Source organism: Larus michahellis, chromosome 6 (assembly GCF_964199755.1).
Source record: "Larus michahellis chromosome 6, bLarMic1.1, whole genome shotgun sequence".
Classification (NCBI taxonomy): Eukaryota; Metazoa; Chordata; class Aves; order Charadriiformes; family Laridae; genus Larus; species Larus michahellis.
In genome coordinates, this window is record NC_133901.1 from 22,179,576 (window position 1) to 22,206,517 (window position 26,942).

Genomic DNA, 26,942 nt, shown 5'->3' on the forward strand with positions numbered 1-26,942 from the left:
GGAGAGAAAAGATGGCAAACACTCCTGATGCACATTTTGTGATCTTGGTAAATTAATAGTACACATCACTTCTTAGTGAGAGATGGAGAACAAGAAATAACACTTGTGTTTTCTAACATGCAGAAGTGTCCTGTTTCTCAGGGAGACCAAGAATGAAACAAGTAATTTGTTATGTTTTATATATAACATATCCACCTCTCAGTCATAGGTAATCTTGCCATGAAATAAATATTGATAGCTAATATTACATAAAATTAAACAAAACAGACTCTAGAAAGCTATTTGCCAGCAGACGTACAGCTCCTTCTGGAGGCAAATATCATTTAGAATAATATAAAAAGCTCCCAGCAGTTACATCACTAGCTTGAATATGTTGTTTAATAAAAGCAGCTACCAAAAGCACAAAACCTGAGCATGTGCTTTTCCAAGCAATTTAGGTAAGAGTTCTAAAGATGTCAGAAAAAAAAAAATCAGAAAGTGTACAGTTTAAACAATATTATGAAGGTAACTTATTAATAATAATCCCTTCTGAACCAGTGTTAAGGTTTACCTTATCAATCACAGAGTTAACTGCTACTCTGGGAAAAGTGGAAAAGGGAAAAAAATGCAGTTATGTATTTTAACTACCTGAATGTAGTCAACTGGATTCTTTCCTTCTCCCTCTTCCGAAACTAGTGCTTTGCCTTGCTCTCTCAGGTATGAGCTCATGCACTCGCACATTGTCTTCAGACCATTTGGCACACGGCTGAACAACTTGTACATACAAGCAAGGTCTGGAAGCAAGAATGAGATATTATGCAGGACGCCCTCTGTCTGTAATACTTCTGTTAACTCATTCAGTTCATAGCAAAAGACAACAGTAAAAGTTCAGCCACTTGAGCCACAAAAAGCATCCCGTAATAACTCAGGCACTGGAATCTTCTGATGCCCTCTTTCCTTTATCCCTGACAACACGCTGACCAGAGTAGCCACAAAATTAAAAATAAAGGCTGCGTTCAATCATCCAAGGTTCCCTATAGCATGGAATCTGCTATTGCTGATCCCCAGGCCAGCAGAAGTTGATGCGTGTGCTAAACTACAGCACACTTAAAGCTTCAGTAAGATTATTTTTCACAGTGGTATTTAAGAACGTAGTTTGCAAGATCGTCATCCCAAAAATGAAATACTGTATTAAAATTCATACAAAAAATCTTAGTTAAATCAAATAGGACAACACTAACAAGATGCTTGTTTCTGTATTAGAAGCAAAAACTGGTAAAATCTGGAGTTTAATTCGTATTTGTCCTAAAGTCAGCCATACAACGTTACACTACTTTGTTTCACCCATCTGAAATCCTGAGAAGTGACTTAGCTCAAACATGGCTTTTAAAGAAAAGCAATCCATCCTTGTACGTTTATGCAAAGTCTTATCTTCACAATGCAGCAAGTATTTCCTCTCCAGTATTTAACTAAATCAAAACCAAAGGCCTATGAAAGTTAAACTAATTCCCGTATCTTATGAATACTCTTCAATATCATTGTACCCTCAGCCCGAAGGCAATCGTAACTGGATATTAAAGAAAAATGGTTAAGTACAGTGTCATCACTTTCCCTTTCAATACAGTAATTCTCTTTTCTTACAGCTATTTGCTCACTTTGTCACTCCGACTATCACCTAGTAATTGTGAAGCTGCTTTAATGAACAAAGGCCATTAATCTAAGCAGCAACTGTGTTCCCCATTCTCATGGCTTTAGCGTGAGCACCGATTTCTAAATATAGACGCTACAATCACTCTCTTCATTATGCTGCTTTAGAAACTTATGTTCTATCTCTTTCCACAGTAAATTTCATTTAGTCACTCTGTCTCGCATTAACCTCTACCAGGGAAAACCAAATCAAGCCGAGCCCTTCTTTTTCAACCACTTTGATAAACTGATGCTTATCCTTTAAAAACAGCCAACTTTTTTTTCTGCAGCAAAGCCCTCTCCCCAAGAACTGGCCCTGCAATACTTCTATTACATAAGTCATTTACACTAGCACTTTTTAAGTAACTGCCTGTGGGCCAAAAAACTCCAATGTATTTTGACAGCTACATACTAGAGGAATGGAAGTAATAAAATAGCCAATGGAAAATAGGTAACAAAGACCACTACAATAGATTTGTACTTTTCTTAAGAGATACTTGGCTTACCAAAAAGTACCCGTACCCAGTACTACACAGAAACAAGTTATACGTACGGGCTCTGTTTTAAAAGACCTCTAAAGTCTCTAAAGTAATATTCTCAAATGTTTGCAAAACAGAGCCACCGAAGTGTTTTTACAACTACACAGGAACACAAACATTAAGCTCCAGTTATCCTACGTTTAAAACCAATAAGCAGTAACATGTGCATTTCCGTGTCCCATATGATGCAGTCTTACCTTCTGTCTTCCCATTTTTCAGCATATGAACTAGCCCAGAGTTCTCCATTTCCACTATAGTTTTCATATGCTTGGAAATAAGCTCCCTCTCAACAACTTTCACAATTGGTTCTTCTGTTGATTTATCCAGACAATGCATCACCCGTTCTATTTCTTCATTAATTCTAGCTTCTACTTTCTTTATATATACAGAAGCACTGTTTTCAGCTAAAAATTTCTGACTTTCCATCTGCAATTAACACAAATTAATACTTTAGAGACTTCTTTTTTTTAAAGGGGAAAAAGGAAACGTACTGGTTATTTCAGATCAGCATTGATAAGCAAGTTCAAATCAGCATCTCCAGCAAAGGAGATCGTTATACCCCCAAGATTTACATACATGCTTAACACAAAATCAAGGTTCTATTACACAAATCATGTTAGTGTACACAAGGGGGCACATGCCATATGAACACGGTATTTTTCATACTAAAACAACCTAAGCCAACTTAGTTTCCAGTTACCACCTAGAGTTTTAGCCACAGGTCCAAAGAAAACAGAAGGATGAGGAGAGGGAAGAGGCAAAGATTGCTTTTAAAATACCAGTTTATGGCATATTTTTGAGTTGTAAGGATCAATAGTTCTCATTATGCTCGTTAGTGACAATGCTTAGCATGCTATTTCACATCTAACTGTTTTTAGCCATACTGGTCCTCTTCTGGAGGAAAGATTTTTTTTTATTTTTTATTTAAAGGCAGAGCTAAGAAGTACAACTTAAAATTCAGAAAAAATAATTACTTTCATTTATGTAGCACCAATGAAAAACTGAATGCAATGACTTTTAAAAGGTTGTGCAACATATGCTTCTGATTTTCAAAGAGGTTTGGAGATCAGAGAATATAGTAAGATAGTCGATCCTGCATGAGAACTGGGAGACTGACAAATCATCTTATCTAGATACCTTTTAACATGTTTTACAATTTCTATTGTTTTACAACAATAGAGGAGCATGATTACACTTAACAATTCAAGTGGCTTTTTTCCTGAAACTATCTCACAAAAAACCTCAGGAAATATTTAAAATGTGTTATTATTCAGTGGTTGGTCAACAACTGGATAGCCATTTGGATACACTTAATTCTCTGACTCGGTTCATTTTATTACAAAATATAAAACTCACGAATGTAGAAACTATGATGGAAACAAAGCTTACTCAAAGCTAGTTTGACAAGTAGTCTCCCTGCTCCGTTCCCAGCCTGAAACAGTTTGAACATTTCATGCTACTGGTATTTCAAAAAGACTGTGGCTGCAATGCAGGGATAGACTAAGTTGCATGAAATAGCCCAAAGCAGGCACAAGATCGGCATAACGATTACTTTGCATGCTATCAGCACCCGTATTTCAAAACTACATTCAAATTATCGTAATTCTGTAAAATTTGTGTCGCTTTTTTGTCAAAAAATTAGTAAAATTTTTTCCTATTTAACAGATATGGACACACTCATCAAATAAGTAGCAATTACTTAAGTACCACCAATTCTCACAATTACAAGTAGTTAATAACAACATTCCAAATATGATATTACAACATTGCTGTACCTGAAAAAATTCTGCAGACATCTCCAAAAACGGAGCCTCAAAGTCTTCTTCGTAGACTGACCTTCCTTCAAGACCTAGAATCATTAACATCTGGCAAGCATTTCTTATTGCGCCTCTGCCAAAAAGTAAGTTGTTAACAACTTGAGAAATCTACATGCTTGTAAGACAGAGTACACAGCAGAATAACAACTCAGAACATATCCACTTAAATAAAATATAGTAATAGAAAGTCCATCCTAAATCTCTTTGGTACATGACAGGTTTTCAAGAAGTTTACAGGAGCAAGATTTTTTTACTTCTGTTCTAAACTATGGAGCTGACAATGTTTACTAAATATTTTAAATACAATGATAAGAAAGCAGGTCTCAAGTTCTACTAACTTGGAAAACTATTAAGAATATATTTCAACATACAAGAAAATAACCAAAAATACTACTTCAAAGAAAACCGAAAGTTGCACACATAGGTTGGAACTGAGCATTTCAAAACAATTACACAGATGGAAGTTTCTGCACAAAGTTTGGGGGTTTTGTTTGTTTAGTTTGGTTTTTTTTTTTTTTTTAAACATGACAAAATGAAAATGTATTGGCAAGTTAAGCATTTGGTTAGGCACAGAAACACAACAATAATATGCGAAAACAAAAGAATCACATCCAGGAAAAAATTCCACTTTCTGGCAGTAGGGGACAATACACAGCTGTTGCCAGGGAGTATTTTTCTCTTCATAAATCGCGTGTTGGGCAATCTCAATCACAGAACTGCAGCCAAAGTAGCATGGAGTTTACATATCTCCACACCCAACAGCTGCTCTGAAACTGGAGAAGCACAAGAAAACTTGCAAATTTAAAGTTACTTCAGTTGCAATATCTGCAGTGTGTGGCACAAAACTCCACATCTACTAAACTGTCCGGAGAACACAAGGAACAGATTTAAAAGCTCAGAGATGCAACTGAACTACCAAGAAACAGATCGATCAAAACATAAGGAAGGGAAATAGAATTAAAAAAGAAAACTTCAAAAATAATAAAATAAAAACACAGGTACAAGAAAATTAAACAATCTCTCAGTACAGAGGAAATACAGTGTAAGAAGAGGCAAAGAATTGTCAAAATTCTGCTTTTATAACCAAATGCTCTGGCATTTGGGAGAGATTTAACAAAAGTTTTAATAAAAACACAAGATAAATATTTTAAAAATATATATATTAACAAGCTGCCCTATTTACCATTATGCTAAACCTTTATGTACAAAGAAATATGTTATTGCAGATTATGGAGAAATTTTACTTGTGATTAGAAATGCATCTTTAAGCAATGATTTATTTGTGTATGTTCTGGATTCACTCCTCAAAATTGACAGGTATTATTTACAACAAAAGACAGTCACTTACAAACATCTTACCTGTCTACAACTTCTCCTTTCCTTTCTCTTGCAATCATATCCAACAGAGTTTGCCGCAGGTGATCCCTAATACAACCATAGCGTACAACTTGATCTCGAAAAATAATCAAGCCCAAATTGTAGACATTCTCCACATTGTTTTGTTGCACATACACACGGTCCTACAACAAAGGCATACACAGCAATAAAATTTTAAATACAGTACACCTGTGCTATTCAAAAATTCAAAAGTGGTCACATTTCCACTATACAGAAATAATCAAATTAGTCTCCTCTCCTTTCTCCATAAAAACAAACTATGACTATCCTCAAAATTCAAGATCAGTCCCATTTTCCAAAATGTCATTTACATAGAAAGTCTACTTTGCTTAAGAGTGTAAGCATAGCATTTATGACTACAACATGCCAGAACAAATCTCCAGCTTTCCCACTTTTTAGTCTGGGGGCAGGGGAATCTCCAAATAATGACAAAACTTGTGGCACAATCTGAAAGAGGTTTTATTATCTACTCAAACCCTTACATCCACCTGTTTTTGTTCTTTAAGCAAAACCAGTTGATTTTTCCCCATTTCCCATGCATCTTCCTACCACTCCTTTTAGACAGACGGTTCCCCCTCAAAATTCAGTGACATTTCCTGAAATAGCATCGTTAGATAAACAAGGAAAAGTCAAGCCAAAATGAGAATAGTTACAATCAAAACGTTTATGGATTGTTACTGAAAAATTGTACAGAAGGACTTCTGTAGAATACCCCCCCTCCAAAATTCACTTTCATTCAACAAGCAAGTATCTTGAAACCTTGTTATGTTTCATTAAAATTGCACACATACATACCCTCCCAAAAATAGAAATGACAGGGGAAAGAAGAGTAATTTTTGTTTCAGTATGGTTTTAAATTCTATCTCCCTACATAATCTCAGTCTATAGGACGGACTGAGCTCCTCAGCTATCTACTAGCTCTACACTACCTACGTTTACAACTCAAGGTCGATCCTCGGAACAGGATTCCAAGTCCATATAGCCCAAACACCATCAGAGTTGACTAAGACGCCACTGAGCAAACACCAGGAGTTTCTTACTGCTACCCACAAAAATGCTCCAAAAATTTGTCTCCCCTTTTCTGTTCCTCTCTCCCAACTTATCAACACTCTAGAAAAGGAAAACTATTAATAAAGTTACTAGCACACAGAAAATGAGTATATTCACTTGATATACAAGTAGTGCTGTACCAGGTAAGACCATTTCAAACAACATTAAGAATAGAAAAACAGTGAGTTTTTACAAACTGTTTCTGAGATGAGCAATGATTTCTTCATTTCATTTTTCTAACGTAATAGTTAAGGTAACTACAAGTAGTACTGCTTTACTAGCATTTAAGCCTCAGGATGATGATATTAGGAAGTTAAGAGTTTTGTACCAACTCACAAATTTGTGATAACATTTTCTGAGAATTTACATAGCTATAACAACATTAAAAAAATATAATAAAAAAATTCTATAAAGGATGACCGTCAATGTTTGAAATTGAGTATAAAAATTAGCTTCTCCACTGCTTCCATCAATGATCTAAAGTGCTTTACCACACTCAGAATTTAAATGTAAAGTTACTCAAAACACCTAGAAAACTAAACTATTTGGAAAAAAAAAAAATAACAATCATACCTCAGACTATGGAAAAAAAAAAGATCAGAAAATTGTAAGTTTATATGAATTCCACAGTTAGAAAAAATCAGAAGGAACAGACGCCACACCCTCTAGTATTTTAGCAGCTGAATTTACACGGCAAAATTATTCATATATTAATTATATGCCAGATTACCACTTGATGACCAGAGGAAAGCGAAACACTGGGTTCCACAATTCATGAATGATTTCCCACTTGCTCCCTTCAGACAGGCAGCACTTAATTTAATTGAAAAAACAAGATGGGAACAGGTCAGATATGCATACTCTGTGCCTCATGAAGCAAGCTCAGTTCTGCCTCAAAGCAAAAAGTTTACTAATTGGTCTCAAGAACTGAGTTTAGCAACACATGGTGGTCTAGATCTTTGGAATATGTTACTCCATTTTTTCCTGTTATTTAGAATCAGGATTATTTATTTCACTCTCTTATTTATACACTTGTATCAAGAACAGAAGTAAATGTGATTCTAAAGTAAGACATGCTTAGAATAGACTTTCAAAGAGATGAAAGATAAAATTGAAAAGTAGTGTCTAGTATACTACATAACCTCAGGAGAAAAGAATATATCTATTATTTCCAAAGAATATTCAGGCCTCTGAAGCACAGGCAGCAAGGTATCAAAACGGATTAACGCCATGGTCATGACTCATCTGCATAGCTTCTGTTGTGGCGATGCTAAACACTGCCATTATGAAATGAAATAGTAACTGCACTAGATCCTCTTCTCAGTGTAACAGCAATGACCCTTTAGTGAGCCCCACCACTCTACCATACCCAAATCACAGCAGCAGCATTAATGTTTCGGAGAGTGCTGATTTGCTTACCCTTGGTAACAGATCACTTTTACTGTTTATTGGAAGCTCTCTCAACCTAAAAAAAAATAATCTTAGAGACAGGAAACCCCATTTGGGAACAGGTTTGACTGACAAGGCTACATGCTGCTGAACAGCAATCACTTCCCACGGGGAGAAGCAGCAGGTGCTTAAAGGTAAGAGTAACTCTCAGGAGACAAGGGTGGAGTTTCAGACAGCAATTATTCATCAACTACAACGCTGCTTACATTGCAGAATAATTCTGATCTCAACTAAAGCAAGTTACCTACTGTAAAATATATTTCACCCATCTCTGCATCCATTCACTACCTGGATGACGTAGCCTTCAGACACTGTTGTGTATATATATAGTGCAAGTGTCTTTGATCCTAGCTCTGAAAATAAAAACAACACTTCTCCCCACTACCTTGTGTGTAAGCCATGAACAATGAGAGTCATATGCCCCAAGGTCAAAACTCAGATAGCCAATCTGTCAGAGCTGGCCGAAATCAAGACACCAGCTTTGTGCACCACAGAGACGAGAAGAGAAGGCTCTGCCCTCTGCAAAATATGCAGCTACATTCCCAAGTGTTGAACTGGCACTACCCATCTGCCTATAACACAGCCAGCGGGTGACTGCTGTGCTTGCATACCTGAAATTGCTTTAAATATAGCAAGCATAAATAGGAAAGAAGGGACACCACAGAATCCAGTTTAGCCCAGTTTCCGTAAGATGTTCCAAGAATACTCGTGCTCATGTAGCTTGAAGGGAAGACCGAACAACTGCACCTCCGCTGCTACTGTTACGTACAGTAGCTAAATAAAAAACTATCACAGGTAGGCTTACCTATGCTGCAGCTGTAAGGGAGACCGAATTTCAGATATGCTCAAATGCAGTACATTACTTCACTACTTCAACATGTCTTAGTACATGACTTAGCAGAGACGCTACTTAGGACATGACTTCACTACTTTGGTACCTCACTGCTTGCTGCAGACAGCACCATGAACTTCCAGAGAGTATTGCATCTTTTCTGGCACTGATTTCTGTAGCCTAAACTTGTAAAACAAAAGGAGGAGAGCTAGCGCACATATACTACAAAATAGAGTGAAGCTACATAAACTTGAAATTCAATTGTGGAAACGGAAATATCTCAAGAAAGTTAGATTTGCCTTTATTGTGCAATTCCAGGTTGTAAAACCTTACACTACAACTACATTATACAACAGACCTGAAATCAAGCAGATTTTTACCAGACAGACACAGGAGACAGGGTAATACACTTTTTTAAAAATGCAACTACAAGGCAAGCTTTGCAAGTGTCTTGTGCAATAGGTTCTGCATGTAAAATGAAAACCTTCCATAAACCTCACACAGCAAGTATTTTCGTCATTAAGTATCCTAACGCACAAACCCCACAATACAAAATATATACGTTTCTAAAAAGGATTGATTTGAATTAATTTTTATTTTAGAAGTGGCAAAATTAAACAGAGGAAAGAGATTAAGGTGGGCTGGAGAGGTGTTTGTTTTGACTTAGATAATATGGGAGCTAGTTGGTAAGCTGGAAAACAAACACGGCATTAAAACAATTACGGTTTAGTTTAAGATGTGCAATCACTAGGCTGAAGCAAGAATTTAAGAGAGTAAGATCAGAATTCAAGAGGATGTTAAATGTTTTACTTTCACTGGCGTCAGACTGTGGCTTGCAGGGTACCAATAGGTACATTTCCTGAAACTGATGGGTAAGTAACTGAGACGGCCTACAAAATAAGACAAGGATTGAGTTATCCTTTATTTGCAAACATACTGTAATTGCATATACTTATCCTGGTGGAACACAAGCATATCAATTAACAATGCCTGGTGACTGAATTTATACAGTGTTTGGCTTTTTTAAGATAAAATATTTTTAATGTAAGTTATAATAGCTGTGCTTGAATAAAAAGGTATAAACAATTTCTGACATAAGTATATGACTATAAAATTACATTCAGACTCAACGTCATAGAAAAAGAACAGATCATTCCTTATTTTATAAAGTTCTTGCAAATTGCTTCTTTGAAGAGCAGTCCAGTCTCCTCTGTGACAGATGTTCTCTGCTTCATAATTTGTGGCCCTAATAGCTTTTTCAAGCTTTTTGAATGAACACATACTCAAGACTAGAAGTTTCCTGCTCCTAGTCTATTTCCAATGAACAGAATTCTGCTTGACTCAACAGGACATCCCAGTGACAAAGATGAAACTGCAAATCTTTGAGACCTGTCACATTTTAAACCACAGCTTATACTTTACTTTGTAATCAAAGCATGTATTTTTTAATGACAATTTGTCTTACACCCCTCCAAGTTAATGAAGAGGAAGGACCCTGCCCCTTGTATCAGCTCTTTGCATTACATAGTTTTAACACAGATTAAATTTATAATCACAAAAACCATGTTACATTATAGATTTTTAACAGATATCAGTGCTCATAAAGTTTGCCAAGTTTATATAAGCATTTTGAAAGAAAAATTTATTATATTTTTATTATTATTCTATAAATATATTTTATTGTAGATGTGTCTTTTCTGTTTCTTTGGGTCTTATTTTGTTACAAGGCAAAAAAGCCTACAGGAGGCAAACTAATTAGTCAAGTGGAGGCCCCAACCGAACACCCACTTGGAATAACTGGGAATCAAGCAGCACATGAAAGACTATACACATTCCAGAGGTATTCAAGTTACTTGTTTACTATTCTGTTCTGAATCTAACATATAACTTGACGAAGTCTAACTTGCACTTGCAGGAGTGCTGCGGATTTCCACCTCCTGGAGTTTTGGTGGAAAAGAGAAGGCTGGCTGGCTGTTCTACCAGCACTCACAAGCTTCAAACAAGAGTCAAAACATTGCTCTCTTGAGCAGAAAGAAAACAACCTTAGGACTCTCATCTGTCCCCAAACGTGCTAACTGAAGCATGTAACCCTTCCTCAAAGAGGGGACTTCTTGGTCAATACACTAAAAGAGGAACAGATGATAAGCCAGCTTTCTCTGATACTGTTTGGGGGATCAAAGACGTATTGAATTTCAGAGCAACATATAACACTGCATTATCCACTCTGACCACCTATGTAATGTGGAGCATCCAGCACCTCCTGCACTGAAATAACACATAGTATGTGGCTATTAACACAACAACTACTCCCCTAGAAAGCTCTGCATTCCACCTTCTAACATTTCTGAAAATTCATCACTAGCTTTGGTAGATTAATCTACTTGTTAACTATTCTTGAATTTGCCTAGATGCAGCAAGCAGCAATTGATTTGTATGTCCTTCACAAACAGATTAAAGATTCCAGGATTTCTCATAGCAAAGACAGTACATCTTCAAAATAATCCCTCAATCTTCCTTTTGGCAAGATAAGATACACAGATCATTAAGTGTCACTGAAGGCATTCTATCCAGCCCTCTATCTTTAGATATGTGGTCATTTCCCAACTCAAAAAAAAAAAAAGAAACCACCCAAAATCCACCAACAAAACAAAAAACCCAAACCACACAAAACCCACTACATGAAAGCCAGTAAATCCATTATAAAAAATACATAAAAAATTAAGCTATGTAGCTACAATAATTACTCCAAATTCTTTAACTTTTAGTAGCTTATTAACCAAGTAGGATTTCTTCACAGGTAACACAAACAGGTTCAATTTCATAGCATGAGATCTTTAGCAGCTACCAGATAAGATCTTAACTCCAGTTGTTCAGCAGATAGTGTACAATCTCGGCTAATCATCTTTTTTGACAAAAAAAAGCGCACTACAGTTGTCTGTCCTTCACTGTCTAATACCGCATAAAGTACTATCTTCAGGATGACATTTTGGAAAAAAAAAAAGTTTCTACACAAAGAAACCACAGCGTCTCAATACATACTTCTTTTTGTTCTGAGGTTAAAGCCTTTGGCCAGAAGCTATGCAAAAGTCCACTCCTGCATCCTCACAGCACACCCACCGTTCTGGGAATTTAAACATACATCAACTACCTAAAGCACAGCACAATCCAGACACAAGAATGTAAGGGGCGCTCTCTTCTAAAAAGGCCTTTTCCATTAGCTATCAGGTAAGGAATGCTCTTCTTTTTTCTTTTAAAATTAAAACCATGCAACCAAAGATCACATTCTCATCCATGTACACTGCTTAATCTTGTACCCAAGCTCTATAAGAACAGCAAAGGATTCAATTAGAATATAACATTCAAGGACACAGACTGCATCTAAGCAAAGTTATCCTCTTCAAACCCTTAAGCTTAAAGAACAACAACTACATTGCAAATTTGAGGAGGCTTTACATCTTCATGCTCTCCACAGTAAGAAGCCACCGCTACACAAACTAAAACATGCAAGTAGTATCTATAACATGCCAGAATGGGTCCAACTAGCTTATTTTGTAAGAACTGCAAAATTCAACTATTTTTCAGATGCATTTTTCAAGTTATAATGAGATAACCTGAAAAAGAATCCAATTATAACTTGTCACACATCCGTACTAATCTTGCATGCACACAGGGAATTCAAAACAAGGGACAGACAGCAGGTCTTAAGAAGCAGCATGCAGGGCCTTTCTTCATGTTTTTCCAAAGACAATTTACTGCATCAAGTTAAATGTGTGAAAAAGCAGAATACCCACCATATACATCAGAATGTCTCTAATCATCACCATTGCCGTTTGATGATCATTCCACGCTTGGTTTAGTGTTTGTAGAAAGTTGTTATTCAAGGAGTTTAACACATCTTCTCGCACCTGAAACAAAAAAATAATATATTGTCATAAACCCAAGTCAGTTTCTCCTGCATCCTTGAAATCTTAACAAGCTTTGCTTCAAAAAAAAAAATAAAAAAATTCTTGCTCTTCTATGAACTTGAACATTACGAAAAAGTTTTTGCTTTTCCTGGGTACTGACCATCCCTACCTCGTATTTCACTTCTGTGGATAAATAAGACTTCACACAAGTAAGAAAAATCAGGCTAAAAACAAGGGCAACAAAATAAACATGGATATTATGTTTCAAAGGAATACCGCAAATCTCAAATGTTAAAAATATTTTTTTACAACTTTTCAGAAGCTTAATTTCCTATGCTATAGTATTTCAATTAATAATACTATGCTATAGTATTTCAATTAATGTTAACTTTACTATCACAAGTAATTTCAGAATATTGGGTAGTACCGGTAAATGTTACAAACAGGAACAAGTACAGGTGGAAGATTGGCCATGATGACATTTAGAAAGACCTGATGAAACAGCATAAAGTTATGGCAAACAACAGTTCTCAAAGGAAACAATCACTTGGTAAAGATCAGACTCTTAAACTAATAGTCCATAATTGCCCACAACAAGACTTCAGAGAACAAAAGAAAGTCATCATTGTTTTTACAAACGTATTTGCTAGTTGATACATTTGTCCCACCAACTTCAGGCTTTGTTTCTTTTTGATACTATCACTCCGTACAAATAAAAAAAGAACATCCATTTTCATATTTTGATTTTCATGCAGTAGGCATATACTACAGTACTCAAGCTTTAAACTCATATAAAAGACATACCTGAGGGAATGTAAAAAAAAAATAAAAATATTCCAGAGTTAACAAAACGTGTGAATTAACTTTTGACATAACATGCAGAATACATTCTGCGCTCTGTTGTAACCGAACAATATTTTTAGATTTATAGATTTACATTCCTACTTGTGTGATAATGTAACTTTCAGTATAGGGAATTCAAACAGGAAAACAAAACACACATGACAAGCAGCCACAAGCTTCACCAACATCAGATGCAACCACCTGACAGACTTCATTCTGTCAATTAACTTTTATGAAGTTAATAGGCAAAACCACCATAACAAAAAAATTTCAATCTGCCACACTACTGTACATACACTCCATAAACTTAGATGAGCAAAACAAACACAGAATGGCGTATCATACGAACACTACGATCTCTTCTTGGGAAGCTGTGGAAACTTATCCTCATAATATTCACCTTGTTTTTGAATTCAGGTAATACAGGTATGCTTGGAGGTTCTTCAAAGTTTTCTGAACTCTTCAAACACCTACTCTCCCCAGACCTGAGTGAGGCCTCTCCTCATTGCTTTTGTAAAACACAACATGCAGTTTTAAGCCCCAGCCACACTGCTTAGCTGCCTCATTCTTTCTGATAGCGATCATCATTTACCCTTTGGTCTCCCCAAATGTGTTCTCTGTTGTCATCCAATCTATACAGTTTTTAGCTAAAATGTAAATGTCCATTAAAAACTTCACCAGCCATACTCATAAAGAGTACACAGAATCTCCCAGAATCAGAGAAACAAAGATGACTAACTTCTTTAGTCAATATGGAAAAGCATTGGAAACATTATTCGGTAGATCACGCAAAATTTACCAAAGCAAAACGAAAAGCATAATTAATTCACAAGCACAGATAACCAAGGTAGGTGATCGATTTTACCCAAGTGTATGAAGCCATCGCAGAACTCAAGGATCAAAAGATTTATTTTTTTTTCCTTAAACAACACAGAGGCAGTGTGCCTTTATAATTACACACATCCATCACAGTAATCCTACTAGACCAGCCAGTGCCCAATTACATACCAACTGGTAGCAAAAAGGTGGTGGTGGGGGGAGAGGGTTGCCACCAAATAGCAATAACAACCTGCTGCCACCTCTGCTCCATACAGTATGCCATGTAGCTTTCTGGAAATGTCTTTTAAATCCAGGAAGGGGTGCTGTACAACAAAACTACTCAAAAAGTCTCTCTGTGAAGCTTCTCAACGACATCCTCCTAGGTTTATTTTAAGCTGCAGACAGGTTTGGGAAGCTGTTCTTTTAGTTCCTACAAAAGCCAACCAAATTATTGCTTACAACAGCTGTCTAGTTAGTAAGCATCGAACACGTTCCTTTTATGGGCCATGAATACAAAAACATTACAGGAAAATTACTATAATGCACAAAACATTTTAGCCATGCAAAAGCACAGAGTTAAACCATTTTGGTGGAATAAATGACTTGCAGTAAAAAACCCGAATATCCACACTCTTCTATAGAGAAGGAAGCCCTTCAGAGACACAGCTGCTGCTCTTTCCAAAGCCTTAAGAAAATTTCAATCTCAAAGATTTTTATCAGCAGAACATTACTTCAACTAGCTGAGCTTGTAGTGATTTCTATGACAATCTTTGCAGTTATGCAGTAAATTGGCAGGCATATCCAGCCTAAGTAGGACTGTCCATATAAAGTCTCAAAAATAAATCAGCAGCTTCATAATCTACATAAGGTCTCCTTACATTGGCAAGGATGAAATCTTGTATGTAGCTTGAGGCTCAACTGTATTTCATACTGGATATAGCTCTTAAGGAAATATAGCACCCTCCCCCGCCAATCTCTTAAGAATAGTTTGTTGGCATAAGCTTTCAATACCTTTAAATAACTCTCTATTAAGAGTACACAAAGCAGACTTACGGCCTGGTATTTTCTCTCTTACAGTCCCTGGCCTGACTCAGCAGCACCAATAGTTCAATTATGTAATTTCCACTACTGTAAGGACAGCCAGAACCTTCTGTGGGGAGCAGCCAGACAGAACAGCACTTCCTGAACTAAGGCCTCAAGGTCTCAGAACTTTTATTACAGAGTTTCTTCATCTTCTAAAAAAGTCCATGCAGTCTAAACGATAGTACTCTTAAATCTGACTTCCAACTAAATTAGCAGATTAACTATGACTTTACCAGAAATGTCTGTTTACCCCTGCAGCTGCTATCCTTTTGCTGAAAGAAAAAGACTTCTGAGGAATACTGACAATTCTGAATTGCATTTACTTTCTGGCAATTCCCTCACACCCTTCTCCCCTACGTATAATTGCAGACTTGAACAAGATCATCTTAAAACATCATTAAGGAAAGATAAAAGCAGATAACACTTCATACATTGTCAGCCAGGCTTACAGTACACCCTAATGGTCACTAATTAATTTGGCTCCTACATGACTCCTCATGTCACTCCTCCCTATTTCATAGGTGTTAAGGAAATAATTTCAAACTCCCTGTAGGAAATTCCTATCTTCTCTCTCCCTTTCTCTCTGCAACATCACGATAGCAAATTTTAAAGCTTGCCAAGGATCCTAGACATACCTTTGTAAGCCCCAGAGCAGACATGCTTCTGTCACCCCACTCCTCCTGCACCAGCACCTTGTTCAATTCCTTCTGCTCTTAACCACCACTGCCACAAGGACTGGCTCTGTGCTCCCCCTTACCGAAGGCTTTCTTGCATGCCTGCCTTTATTATTATTCTGAAATAGCGTGCACTGTCACTACCCATCTCCACCAGTTGTATCAGCAAAGACCAACGTGTCATAAGGCATTCTGGCATGCCAGCAACAGACAGGAACAGAAATGTTCGACAAGATCAAGAAATCTTATATGACATGAGACCATCCCAAGCATCTCTTCAGTAATGCTCCACTATCTCCCCAAAGCAGCATGTTTCAGCCCATTTCGGTTTAGGCCAGTCCTTTAAATCTCTGAATCTCTGACATACGCTGCACAGAAAAACCAACAAAACTGTATTGGGCTTGGCCAACAAATCAATCAATTCTTTTGTCACACACACGATTTATGCAATGTATATGACATCTTGCATGGCATGGGTTTAGATTTCACTAGACTACGAAGTGTTCATTAAAGTGATGGGAACTTTAAAAATATTATCCTGCAAACTTTTTAACTTCAACATTTTTTTATTCTAACACAAGTGATGTTGCTTATCATCAAATGGTTTAGAGAACGGTAAACTACACTTCTGTTTGTTTTTTAAAAACAGTTTTACAACATTTGTATGAAGAAGTAACAGACCAGACTCAAAAAGTGTGAAGGGAGAGCATCAACATCAAGCTACAAGTTCGCTGAAGGACAAGAAAGGGAGAAATCAATGAAGTACCAGATAAACAAGAATTAAATGCTTGAATTAAAATGAAAGGTTTCGGTACTTTTTATTCAATGGTATTTTTAAATTCAGTTCTACATGTACTACACTTTAATAATGATGTCAACACACAGGCAAAGACAAGTTTTAGCATGTCCTAACCCTGTCGTAAAAACAAGGTAGGTGAAGCCAGCTGACTCCTGTCAGTGACGCAGAGTAAGCTACCCAGCTTACTACTGCCTTCATCAAGCTGCCAGAACCTGGTGACTGTAACTACAAGCCATTCAACTCTGCAAGTTCAAAACCAAGCAGATTTTACAGTAACTTGCTTATGTGCTTGTATCTTGTATGATCATGATTGCACCGATCATTTTATTTATGATTAAACAGGCTGTAAAGACAGTACACAGTATGTTTTCTTATGTTGAGAAGTTAAATAATTTTCTTCCTTAAAGTGTTTGATTTCTTTCTAATAAAAACGCTGAGTAAGCACAACTTTCATCGAGCAATTAAATAAGCATAAATATAGCTCTTAACTGTGCCACACCAAAAATAAAAACATCTAAACAAACACATTGCCCCTACCTAGTCTCTTCATCTCTTCTGAATTAACTAGCATGACTGAAATACTACAAGAATGTAACGTTTTTGTAGAAAGATAACCAGCAGACGTGACAGCAGATGTCAATTCTGTTTCAAGGATTCTAGCAATTTGAAATTCGGGTTTGGCTCCTCAGCAGCACTCCCTGAACTGAGTGTAGTCCTTTCCTAAAATATATTCATTTCTGCACATTTTCATTTTGATGGAAGTTAACAGATTACATGAACAACGTTTCAGTTGGTAAAATCCCCCTCTTTGAAACTATAACAACCACCACTGATTCTCTGAATAGAAGTTTACAAAGACTTGTGATGAGAGCATTTATTGTTAATTAGCTACTTTAACATTTAACAGAGAACTGCTCTTAGAAAGAGACTCTGAAAATACAAGATTCCTCCAAAGTTTCTGTTAGATAAAGTGTGAGGTTAAACAAAAACTTCTTTTATCTATCTAACAACAAGTACTAATGGCACAATCATAGGATTCCATTATTGAACTGATCCTGTTCTTAATAAACAATGCACTACTTTTTCCATACTTCCATCTGTAACTGCCTCAACATAACACCCCTAAGCAAACCACCAAAAAGGACAAGGAGTAGCTTTGAGCCTACAGAAGTTTTCTTTATTGTTCAGAACTTTTTGACAGAAGCCACTTTTTTTTTTTTTTACTCTTTTTCTGGGATTACTTCATTTGTAGGAGGGCATCACTAGACATCTGAATAATTTAGCCTTTTTAACTTTACAGCATTTAACTGTTAAAACTAAGTCGTTAGCCTTTTTGTTTAAAAAAAACTTCTCGTCATCTATTTCTATGTTACCCATAGATATGATTTGATTAATCATGTTAAAGATCAGAATACTATACCACTGGAGAAGATTTTTAGGTTTTTTTAAGCATCAGATACAAAAGCATTAAGTGCCCTCTTAGCCGGTACAGTGACAGTACAAACTCACAGGATCTTCTGCTCTTTTGACAGTTTGCCACAGTCAGCACTTCAGAATAATTAATTTTGCATATGGATAAATTTAATATGCAGAATAGACAGGAACAAAGATAAGAAGCTTTCCTCAAATTAAACCAGGATAAACTAAAGCCTAAGAAGAATAAGAGTTTAGTGTCATGACTATTATTAAGTATAGACTGTAAACATAGGCATATACAAGAACAAGGCACAAAAAGCCTCAGCCATTTGCCATGTGAATAGTACAGATTATGAATGCACAGATTACGAAAACAGGAGTGTTTGAGAGTCACAGATGTGCTACAATTACAAAATAGAGCCATAAATTAGTTAGGCACTTCATACAGGATGTCTCCTCTCATGCAAACAGTAAAAAAGCCCCATATTCAAAGCAGTTTTAGACTATACTTGTAGGGGCCGTACCTTTGAAAACGAAGATTTTAGAAAAGAAATAACACTCTTCTCTACCACAGCAGTAACTCCAGTTAGAATGCACAAAAAGCTCCCAAGCATTATGCATTATTTAGACATAAACCTCCCATCCACTCTCTGTAATTCAGCCAGAAGTAATCATTCAAGACACATGAATGCGTATGGTGTATGACTTTTCCTTTTCAAATGCAGTAATAACAGAACAGAAATCTGATACTCCATCTGGACCCACAGGCAGTATATGGGATCAAAGTGGGCATGCATCTCTCCTCAAAGACAAGCAGCTATGGGTATTACTGCAAGAAGTAAGGTGGGCATCTTCCCTAAACTTAGGATCCTATTACCACTAAATATTATCTGGATTCATAAAAAGTGAGTTTAAACTTTCTTTTTAATGACATACTTACTAATCAACCCTAAACTTTCCTCACAAAGACTGAAGAGGTGGTTCCATGGTTCAACACAAGATGTGAAAAGCCCTTTTCTTAGATGATAACTCTTCAGAAACAAGAAGTTTCTGCATGTCATTTTGACTGAATTACATGGTTTTGAAAAGGCTGAAATGATAGAATGCAGACTACTCAGGACTTTTGTTGTCACTGAGCTGATGTTTCTGTACATTGCCTACCGCCTCCTTAAATAGCATAATCCTAGCGCAACTCTCTCATTAATTTGTGAATTAGTTCATTAGCCCATAACAAACAGCTTCTTACACTGGTATTTATTTTGTTCCACAGGTGAAAAAAACAACTGGAAAACAAACGAAAATTTGTTCGGAGAAAGTCACAAAATGTCACCAAAAGGCCACAAACCTTTCTTTAAAATAAATTCCCAGCTTTCAACAGTTATGCTTCAGCTAAAGTTGCTTCTGTTATACACTTTCAAATACTTCCTATGGTCCGCCCTCCATTAGTAACTTACAACAAACAGTATCTGGAATATGAAGTCATTTAAGCTTGATGTTAGTTCTAAGTTACCATTTTTGAAGATAGCAATATAATTTCAACACAAGGCAACATAGTAAAAGTTAGATTCTTTTTTTTTTTGTCATTTAAATAACTACTCAGAATTCTCTCATCTAAGACACTTCAATTTTAATTCATAAAATTACATACCTTATTTATTAGATGCTCAGTGACCACTTCTCTTAGTCCAGTGTAGAGTTTTTCACCGTGTTTATGCAACACCATTGTATATGCATTCCTATACAGCTCCTCAAAACTGAGACCACTATTGTTCTTACGCTGGATCTCTTGGATTGCATTTTTTAGAAGATCCCAAATGCTATTCACATATTTCTCATCCATAGTCATCTGTAAAAATAAAACCACACATTACTGTTTAGAATCAGGAAAGTTCACAACAAAAAGTTATATTTAGTTGTAACTCCAGAAACAGTAATTGTTTCTGCGTTACTTTGTTGATTCCATTATCACAAGGTTTCTCAAACTTTATCAAAAGAAAAACAGGATTTATGAAACTAATAGGGATTTCAAGAAATAGTTATGAAAATTATAATTTGTAAAAGTTTAATTCTTTTCTCCTTCAGAACTGCAAATCTACAGAAACCAACTCCAGAGCCTTGTGCAGGTGGGAAGGCAGGTAATCATGGATGGACATGAGTCTCTTCCCTACTCCTCTCCCATGGGGACAGGCTGAGAGAGTTGGTGTTAATTCAAGCCTGTAGACGAGAAGGGTCTGGGGAGACCTCATCGTGGCGTTTCAGTACTTAAAGGTGGCCTACTGGAAAGATCGGGACAAACATTTTAGCAGGGCCTAGGTTGCCCCAGAGAGGTGGTAGATGCCCCATCCCTGGAAACGTTAAAGGATGGGGCTCTGAGCAACCTGATCTAGTTGCAGATGTCCCTGCTCATTGCAGGAGGGTGGGACTAGATGGGCTTTAAAGGTCCCTTCCAACCCAAACTATTCTATGACTCTGCTCCTCCACAGTGTTAACGATGATAGTCAGTTAACTTTCCTCCCATAATAACATGCTACTCGGCACTTCATAAATCGTACTGCAACACTGATGCGCTTAACCAGACACCGGATCAGCTTGTACAATAAGATAATAATGTCTGACACAGCTGGCAAACTTACTTAGTCATCTGCTTGAGCTAACTAGGTATTCTCTATTTACAGCAATGCACTAATGGCCAAAGAAATACATGCCTACAATATTATGCCTACAATTTAAATACTTACAGGTGTTTTTGAAAAATCCAACAAATGTCCAAAATTAAAATCTGTATCGAACATATTTCCATTGCACAAATATGGTTAAATAACTTGCTGAGGATATGCATCAAGCACTAAGCAGAAAATGCATACGCTTGATCTGTTACTCAGACAGTATACACTTCAGTAAATAAACCAAATTAAACTAGAGCAATAAATTCAGAGAAAGAAACTCTTATAATAGTATCAATATAACAGCACACCAACTTTTGTCCTCTACTATCTAGTGCCTAGTGTGAATCAGTTTGCAATTGTTCTTTACCAACACTAAGGTCCTTCAAAATATGATGTTTTGTAGATAGAGCAGCATCTGGGATGACAAATAAGTGTAGCAACAAAATATCAGATGTAAGTATCGCTTAAAGTTTGTGATTTAGCCAAGTTCTGTCACCCAATTGAAATAAACACAATTTTTTAATTGAACCAAATTTAAAACACAATGTTTAAAGTTAAGTTTGGTTTAGTTTATACAAAAAGGAACTGATCTAGCATTTTACATCTAAAGAAAAAGGCTGAAGAGAACATAAAAGCCACTATTCCCAGAATTCCTGTGGAGAAAGAAAATATCTTTGAGTCTACCAATAATATCAAAGCAGCCTTGAAAATAAGAGCTGAAAGTACTACAAGAGTAAAGAATAATGGTATGACATTATAGAGGAAAATCACAACCAGCCCTGGTTTACCTCTCTTCTCCCTCCCCTTCCACACAAAAACCACTAAGTGAATAGAGGAAAGGAATGGAAGACTAGATTTGCCTTCATTTGTATTCAAACACAATTATTAGCAGAACTTTTTTTTATTGAAAGTACATTTTTACATGCAATTTCAAAATATCAAGTCTTCTAGGCATTACAAATTAAAGTACAGCTCATAATAAGGATGAGCTATTCGCTGCCTTGGGAGGGAATGGGCTGCTAACAAAATCAAAACAAGACACATACTCCTCCATCCTCCTCGTCTTTTGGAGTTTTGGTTAAATACAAAGATTTTCATGATAAAAATAATCCTATCGCTACTTTTTCCACTCTCCTGATACCAGACCCACTAGTCTACTAATCTTTATGTACCCAAAACTTAAGAGATACGTCATTATCTATCCAAAACCAAAAAAACCTCAAACACATCCAAAAATTCTTAGCTCCTTATCTCCTAAAACCGTGGAACGTTGTGTCCCCCTGCTTTTTGCTTATTCTGCTGTGTACCATATTGAAAGGTCAGTTATTTTCTTTTTAATTTGCATTTGCTACATTGGTGCCTCTTCAGGGAAATTATTTTCTAAAGCCTTCCTGAACAAGCAGTTTTACAAGTACTGATAATGAAGGCAACCATTTAGAATTGCAGACAGCAATCCAAGTAAAAGCTTTTCAGTTTCCCTTTTAAAAAAATGAGGTTTTGTTTTCAAACAAAGCATACACTCAAACCAACACTTCCCAATGCCATTTTCTCCCCTTGCTAATCAAAAATCTCACAGTCAACATGACAAACTTTTTATCTCAACCTCATTTTAATTGCTCATTGTATTTAAAAAAAAAAAAACAACAAAACAAAACTCTATAGAATAGGCAAATCACCAGCCACTAGACTGAAGAGGTATTACAGCACTGTTGTTTCTGGGATGGTCAGCTGGTAAACACTTCATGTTACAGATAAGCAGTACATATAATTATTTAGATCTGTTCAAGAAAAAGCTAAAAGTGAACTGTTTAATTCTTCTACTTTTAATCCAAATGCTATAAAAGATGAAGGAGTGATTGCAACATTATTTGCTCCAAACTCACTGAATACAGACATGAACACAGAGCTTTCTGCCACTTGACACACCACAAGCTGCTCTGGAAGCACAAGAGAGATCCATAAAAGGTAATTTTAAGGAGTATACATCTCCATGGGATAAATATACAGAAATATTTGAAACAGTATTATAAACTTATCTTATTACCTTTTAGGATTACGCATGAAGGACTGCTTCTCAGTGCAGCTTCCTATTCTGCTACTGACTGACTTTAGATTAATATCTGCGAGGTTATTAAACCTGTGGGAACAGGTTTGCTAAAGTTCTAGGATTTCAGGTTAGAAGAGCACTGTCTTCCAAAAAAGATCTAGCATAGCTAGCTTGTTTGCAGCACTGTTTTCTAACAAAGCAAAGACTTCTAATACTTTAAACAACTCCAGTATATCAGACAGTAAGTCACTGCAGTAAAGCTTTAGCAAAAAATCATTATTTCCTCTCCACTGCTGAAAAGTTGTTTAGCTTTTGAACAGAAGAGGTCTTCCTGTATCATTAGCCTCAAAGTTACGCACGAATTGCAATGACTAAATCTACCCTTGCATTATTTAACTCACAGGTTCATCTCTTTTCATCCCCCCTCTGTAAATTAGCCTTGTACACATATTTTTTAAAAAGACGAAACAACTAAGCAATAAATAAGTTTGTGATGCTACTGCAACATTTTGGCATCCTTCAGAATTCTGTACGCTATTAGAGAACTGTGATACTCATCCCCCAGTCTGACCCAACAGTGCAGATGTACGCAACTCTCTTTGACCCCTATCAACAAAGCCAATTCCACAAATATGAACATAGGATCAGAGCACAAATGTTTCTCCATGTTCATTCCCAGATTTCTCCTAATGGTTATATTTTAAAAGTGAACTCCACAGTTGTAGTACAGTTGCCTTGCAGATTTAAGGAGAAATGACTGCTTCTACTGGTCTTTGAAAAAAAACCCTCCCAGCTTCAGAAAAGCTTTCAAAAGCAAAATCCCACTAATATCAGTAGTGTTTACACCCTGATTCACCAAGATAGTAAGAAGCCAGTGTCCAAGGAGAGGAAATGTGTTAATGTACTCCAGTTTATCTGAACATTACCTTTCTTGGGGAATGGGAGAGAGATCAAGTCGGTTATTGGCAGGAGAGATAGCTGTTTATAAGAAGCCTCTAGCTGGAAAACTTCCACAAACCGCTGCCCAAATGCTAATGATTCAAAGATGTAACTTGAACACAAATGTCTGAACTCAAAGTGCAGCAAAAGTACATCTTGAGGAAATTAGACTAAAATATCAGTGTACATGAAAGTGCAATCATTTTATCAAAACAAACAAACAAAAAAAGGTCTGCAAAGGACTCCAAAGGTCCTTTATTCCACAGTACTGTCACAGCGCAGGATCAGATGCATAAAAGCTCTTTCTTTAACAATGTTTGTTCATCCTATTAAAATCTCCAAGACTGAATAAACAATCACTGTCAGCAATCTATTGCCATTATCACCTGAAAAGCACAACACCAGCAGGAAAAGCTAGTAACAGTCCTGAATATACTTCTCCAGGTCTCCCTCCTAGACTAACACTGGAGACATCACCTCTTTTGAATAGCTTTATCAGCATTCCTTAAAGTAAAAGGGGCAAACAGCTAAACTCCAGTAGTTTTGGTATTAACATGTAACTTTGTACAAAGTATTATCATCTCCCTTCTAGTCACGTAGTTCAAAGGGAAGTGCAACATCCTGTCCCTGGGGAGGAACAACCCCATGCACTAACACATGCTGGAGCCAACGGCTGAAAAGCAGCTGGGCAGAAAGAACCCGGGCCAGTTCTTGGTGGACAGCAAACTGACCACAAGCCAATGGGCCCCTGAGGCAAAGAGGGTTAATGGTATCCTGGGCTGCATTTGTAGGAGTGTTGCCAGCATGTTAAGGGCTCTACTCAGCACTGGTGAGACACATGCGGAGCACTGTGTCCAGCTCTGGGCTCCCCAGTACAAGAGAGACGTGGACATACTGGAGAGAGTCCACTGAAGGGCCACTAAGTTAACTGACAGGAGCACCTCTCATATGAGGAAAGGCTGAGAGTCAGGTCTGTTTTGCTTAGAGAAGCCTCAGAGGGATCAAATCAACGTCTATAAATACCTAAAGGGAGAGTGTACAGAAGAGGGAGCCAGGCTCTTTTCAGTGGTACCCAGTGACAGGACCAGTGGCAATGGGCACAAATTGAAACACAGGACGTTCCCTCTGAACATCAGGAAAACTTTTTTCTTTAAACCAAGCAGCGGCATGGGTTGCCCAGAGAGGTTGTGGAGTCTCCGTCCATGGAGATATTCAAAAGCCATCTGGATATGGCCCTGAGCAACTGGCTCTAGGTGACCCTGTTTAAGCAGGGGAGTTGGACAAGATGACCTCCAGAGGTGTCTTCCAACCTCAACCATTCTGTGATTTGGTGACACACCTTACAGCTACACACCAAGGAAGCCACAAAACCAGGGCTCTTAAGTGTGACCTGTTAAAACTGCCACTACCAGTCTTCCAAATGAAATGGATCACAGGATAACAAAAGGTGAGCAACAAAATACTTGTGGTCACCACTGGAACCAGGCATTTGTTCCCTACGTCACACCAAATACAGTCAAAGAACAACACTAAAACTCCCAGATTCATGCAGAACATCAAACAGATCTACTGCTGGAAATCCAGATTACTCTGTATCAAAATAAATGCTTTGTGGTGTAATTTCCATTCTATAAAATTTAGCTTTTACAACACTGTTCCCTCTGAAAGCAGCTTCATTCCATATTCTTGTCAGTTGGTCATTTCATCCTTAACACTACAGAACTTGCTCCTCTTACTTACGCAACTGTGTTTGAAGTGCCGTAAATGGTAAGGAAAGACAGTTACAGGACTAAACTGTTAAGAACCTGCTGAATTCTTGACGGTTTACACTGCTTATTTTTACTGGAAGTAGCTACTCTAGTCTTCTTAAACAAGAGGTCGTTAAGAAGGAAGTGAGGAAGAGGTAATACATGTCCTACAGAATCTCATTAAGAGTATCCACAGAGGTTTACCAACCAGCAGAAACAGGAGGCACATGAAGCAGTACTCACAAGACTGGTGACTAGACTCAGCTTCTCATCCTTCTTGCAGAAGTTGTTTCTAGACAAGTTCTATAAAGTTCTCTCAAAGATCTCAGACCCAACAGGCCATTGTTAATTCTCAGAAGTTTTAACAGGCTGTAAACATACTTGCAGGATATTTTTACTTTTAAAAAGTTGCAAACATTACTACTGAATTTTTCTACAGAGTGTTTGTCATGATTCTACACACTACCAGGTGAAACAAATCAAATTGGGAACAATTACCACAGAGCAACATTTCTCAAAATTTTCAAAAAACACAACCATCACCTGCCTCATTCCTTTCCATGACATCCTCTAATGACGTCTAATACTTTAGTGCACCGGAGTGAGGACTGAAATTACAGAATGCAAGTGTTTACGCTCTTGACCTTGAAGGAAGTGAGTGGATACAGACAATTAAAATTAGTTAGCAGCTCTGTGAGTAAACATTTGCACCTAGTAATTGCAGCCTGTTCTCACTCCACCATTTCCTATCCTTCAGCACACAAAATGAGCAGGGGCTGACTGCTGCCATCTAAAACTGCCACCACAGGGGTCCTGACCCACAGTCCAAGAGGCAAGGGAGGCTGTCAAAACTAAGTCTTCACTTCCATTTCAAGACAGGGCATTCATCAAGATGGTAGTAAATAGTCTGTTACACAATAACTCAGCATCCTTAGCCTGGATCCTTCATTCTGGATGAAGCGTGGCTGAGGTTACCCAGAAAAGGGCAAGAGCAGCACATTTCCTGCCTCAGAACCTAATCACTACTTGAATTTTTATAAACCCTTCCAATATTGTTAATTTAAAAGACAAGAATTTACAATGACAGAGATATATTGTCTAGTGTTTGCTCCAAGAATATCTCTGAAAAATGGCATATTAAGATATGGAACTACATATTCTTCAACTACAGAGCAGATAAAATGTTCTCCTATTAATGACAAATGCAGAGCTCAATATTCCAACTTCTCTGAATTTTCAAGTTTTCATCACTG

The 26,942-nt window shown here is 37.0% G+C and overlaps 1 protein-coding gene across 1 annotated transcript in view; it reads right to left on the reverse strand.

Moving 5' to 3' along the window:
- CUL3 (cullin 3) overlaps positions 1 to 26,942 on the reverse strand; it is a 59,220-nt gene that overhangs the window by 18,982 nt on the left and 13,296 nt on the right. The window contains exons 2-7 of the mRNA XM_074590024.1: positions 19,938 to 20,135; positions 12,542 to 12,655; positions 5,381 to 5,541; positions 3,980 to 4,094; positions 2,402 to 2,630; positions 628 to 773 (exon numbers count right to left, since the gene is read on the reverse strand). Of these exons, the coding sequence (XP_074446125.1) occupies positions 628 to 773; positions 2,402 to 2,630; positions 3,980 to 4,094; positions 5,381 to 5,541; positions 12,542 to 12,655; positions 19,938 to 20,135 (963 nt within the window). The remainder of the gene's footprint in view (positions 1 to 627; positions 774 to 2,401; positions 2,631 to 3,979; positions 4,095 to 5,380; positions 5,542 to 12,541; positions 12,656 to 19,937; positions 20,136 to 26,942) is intronic.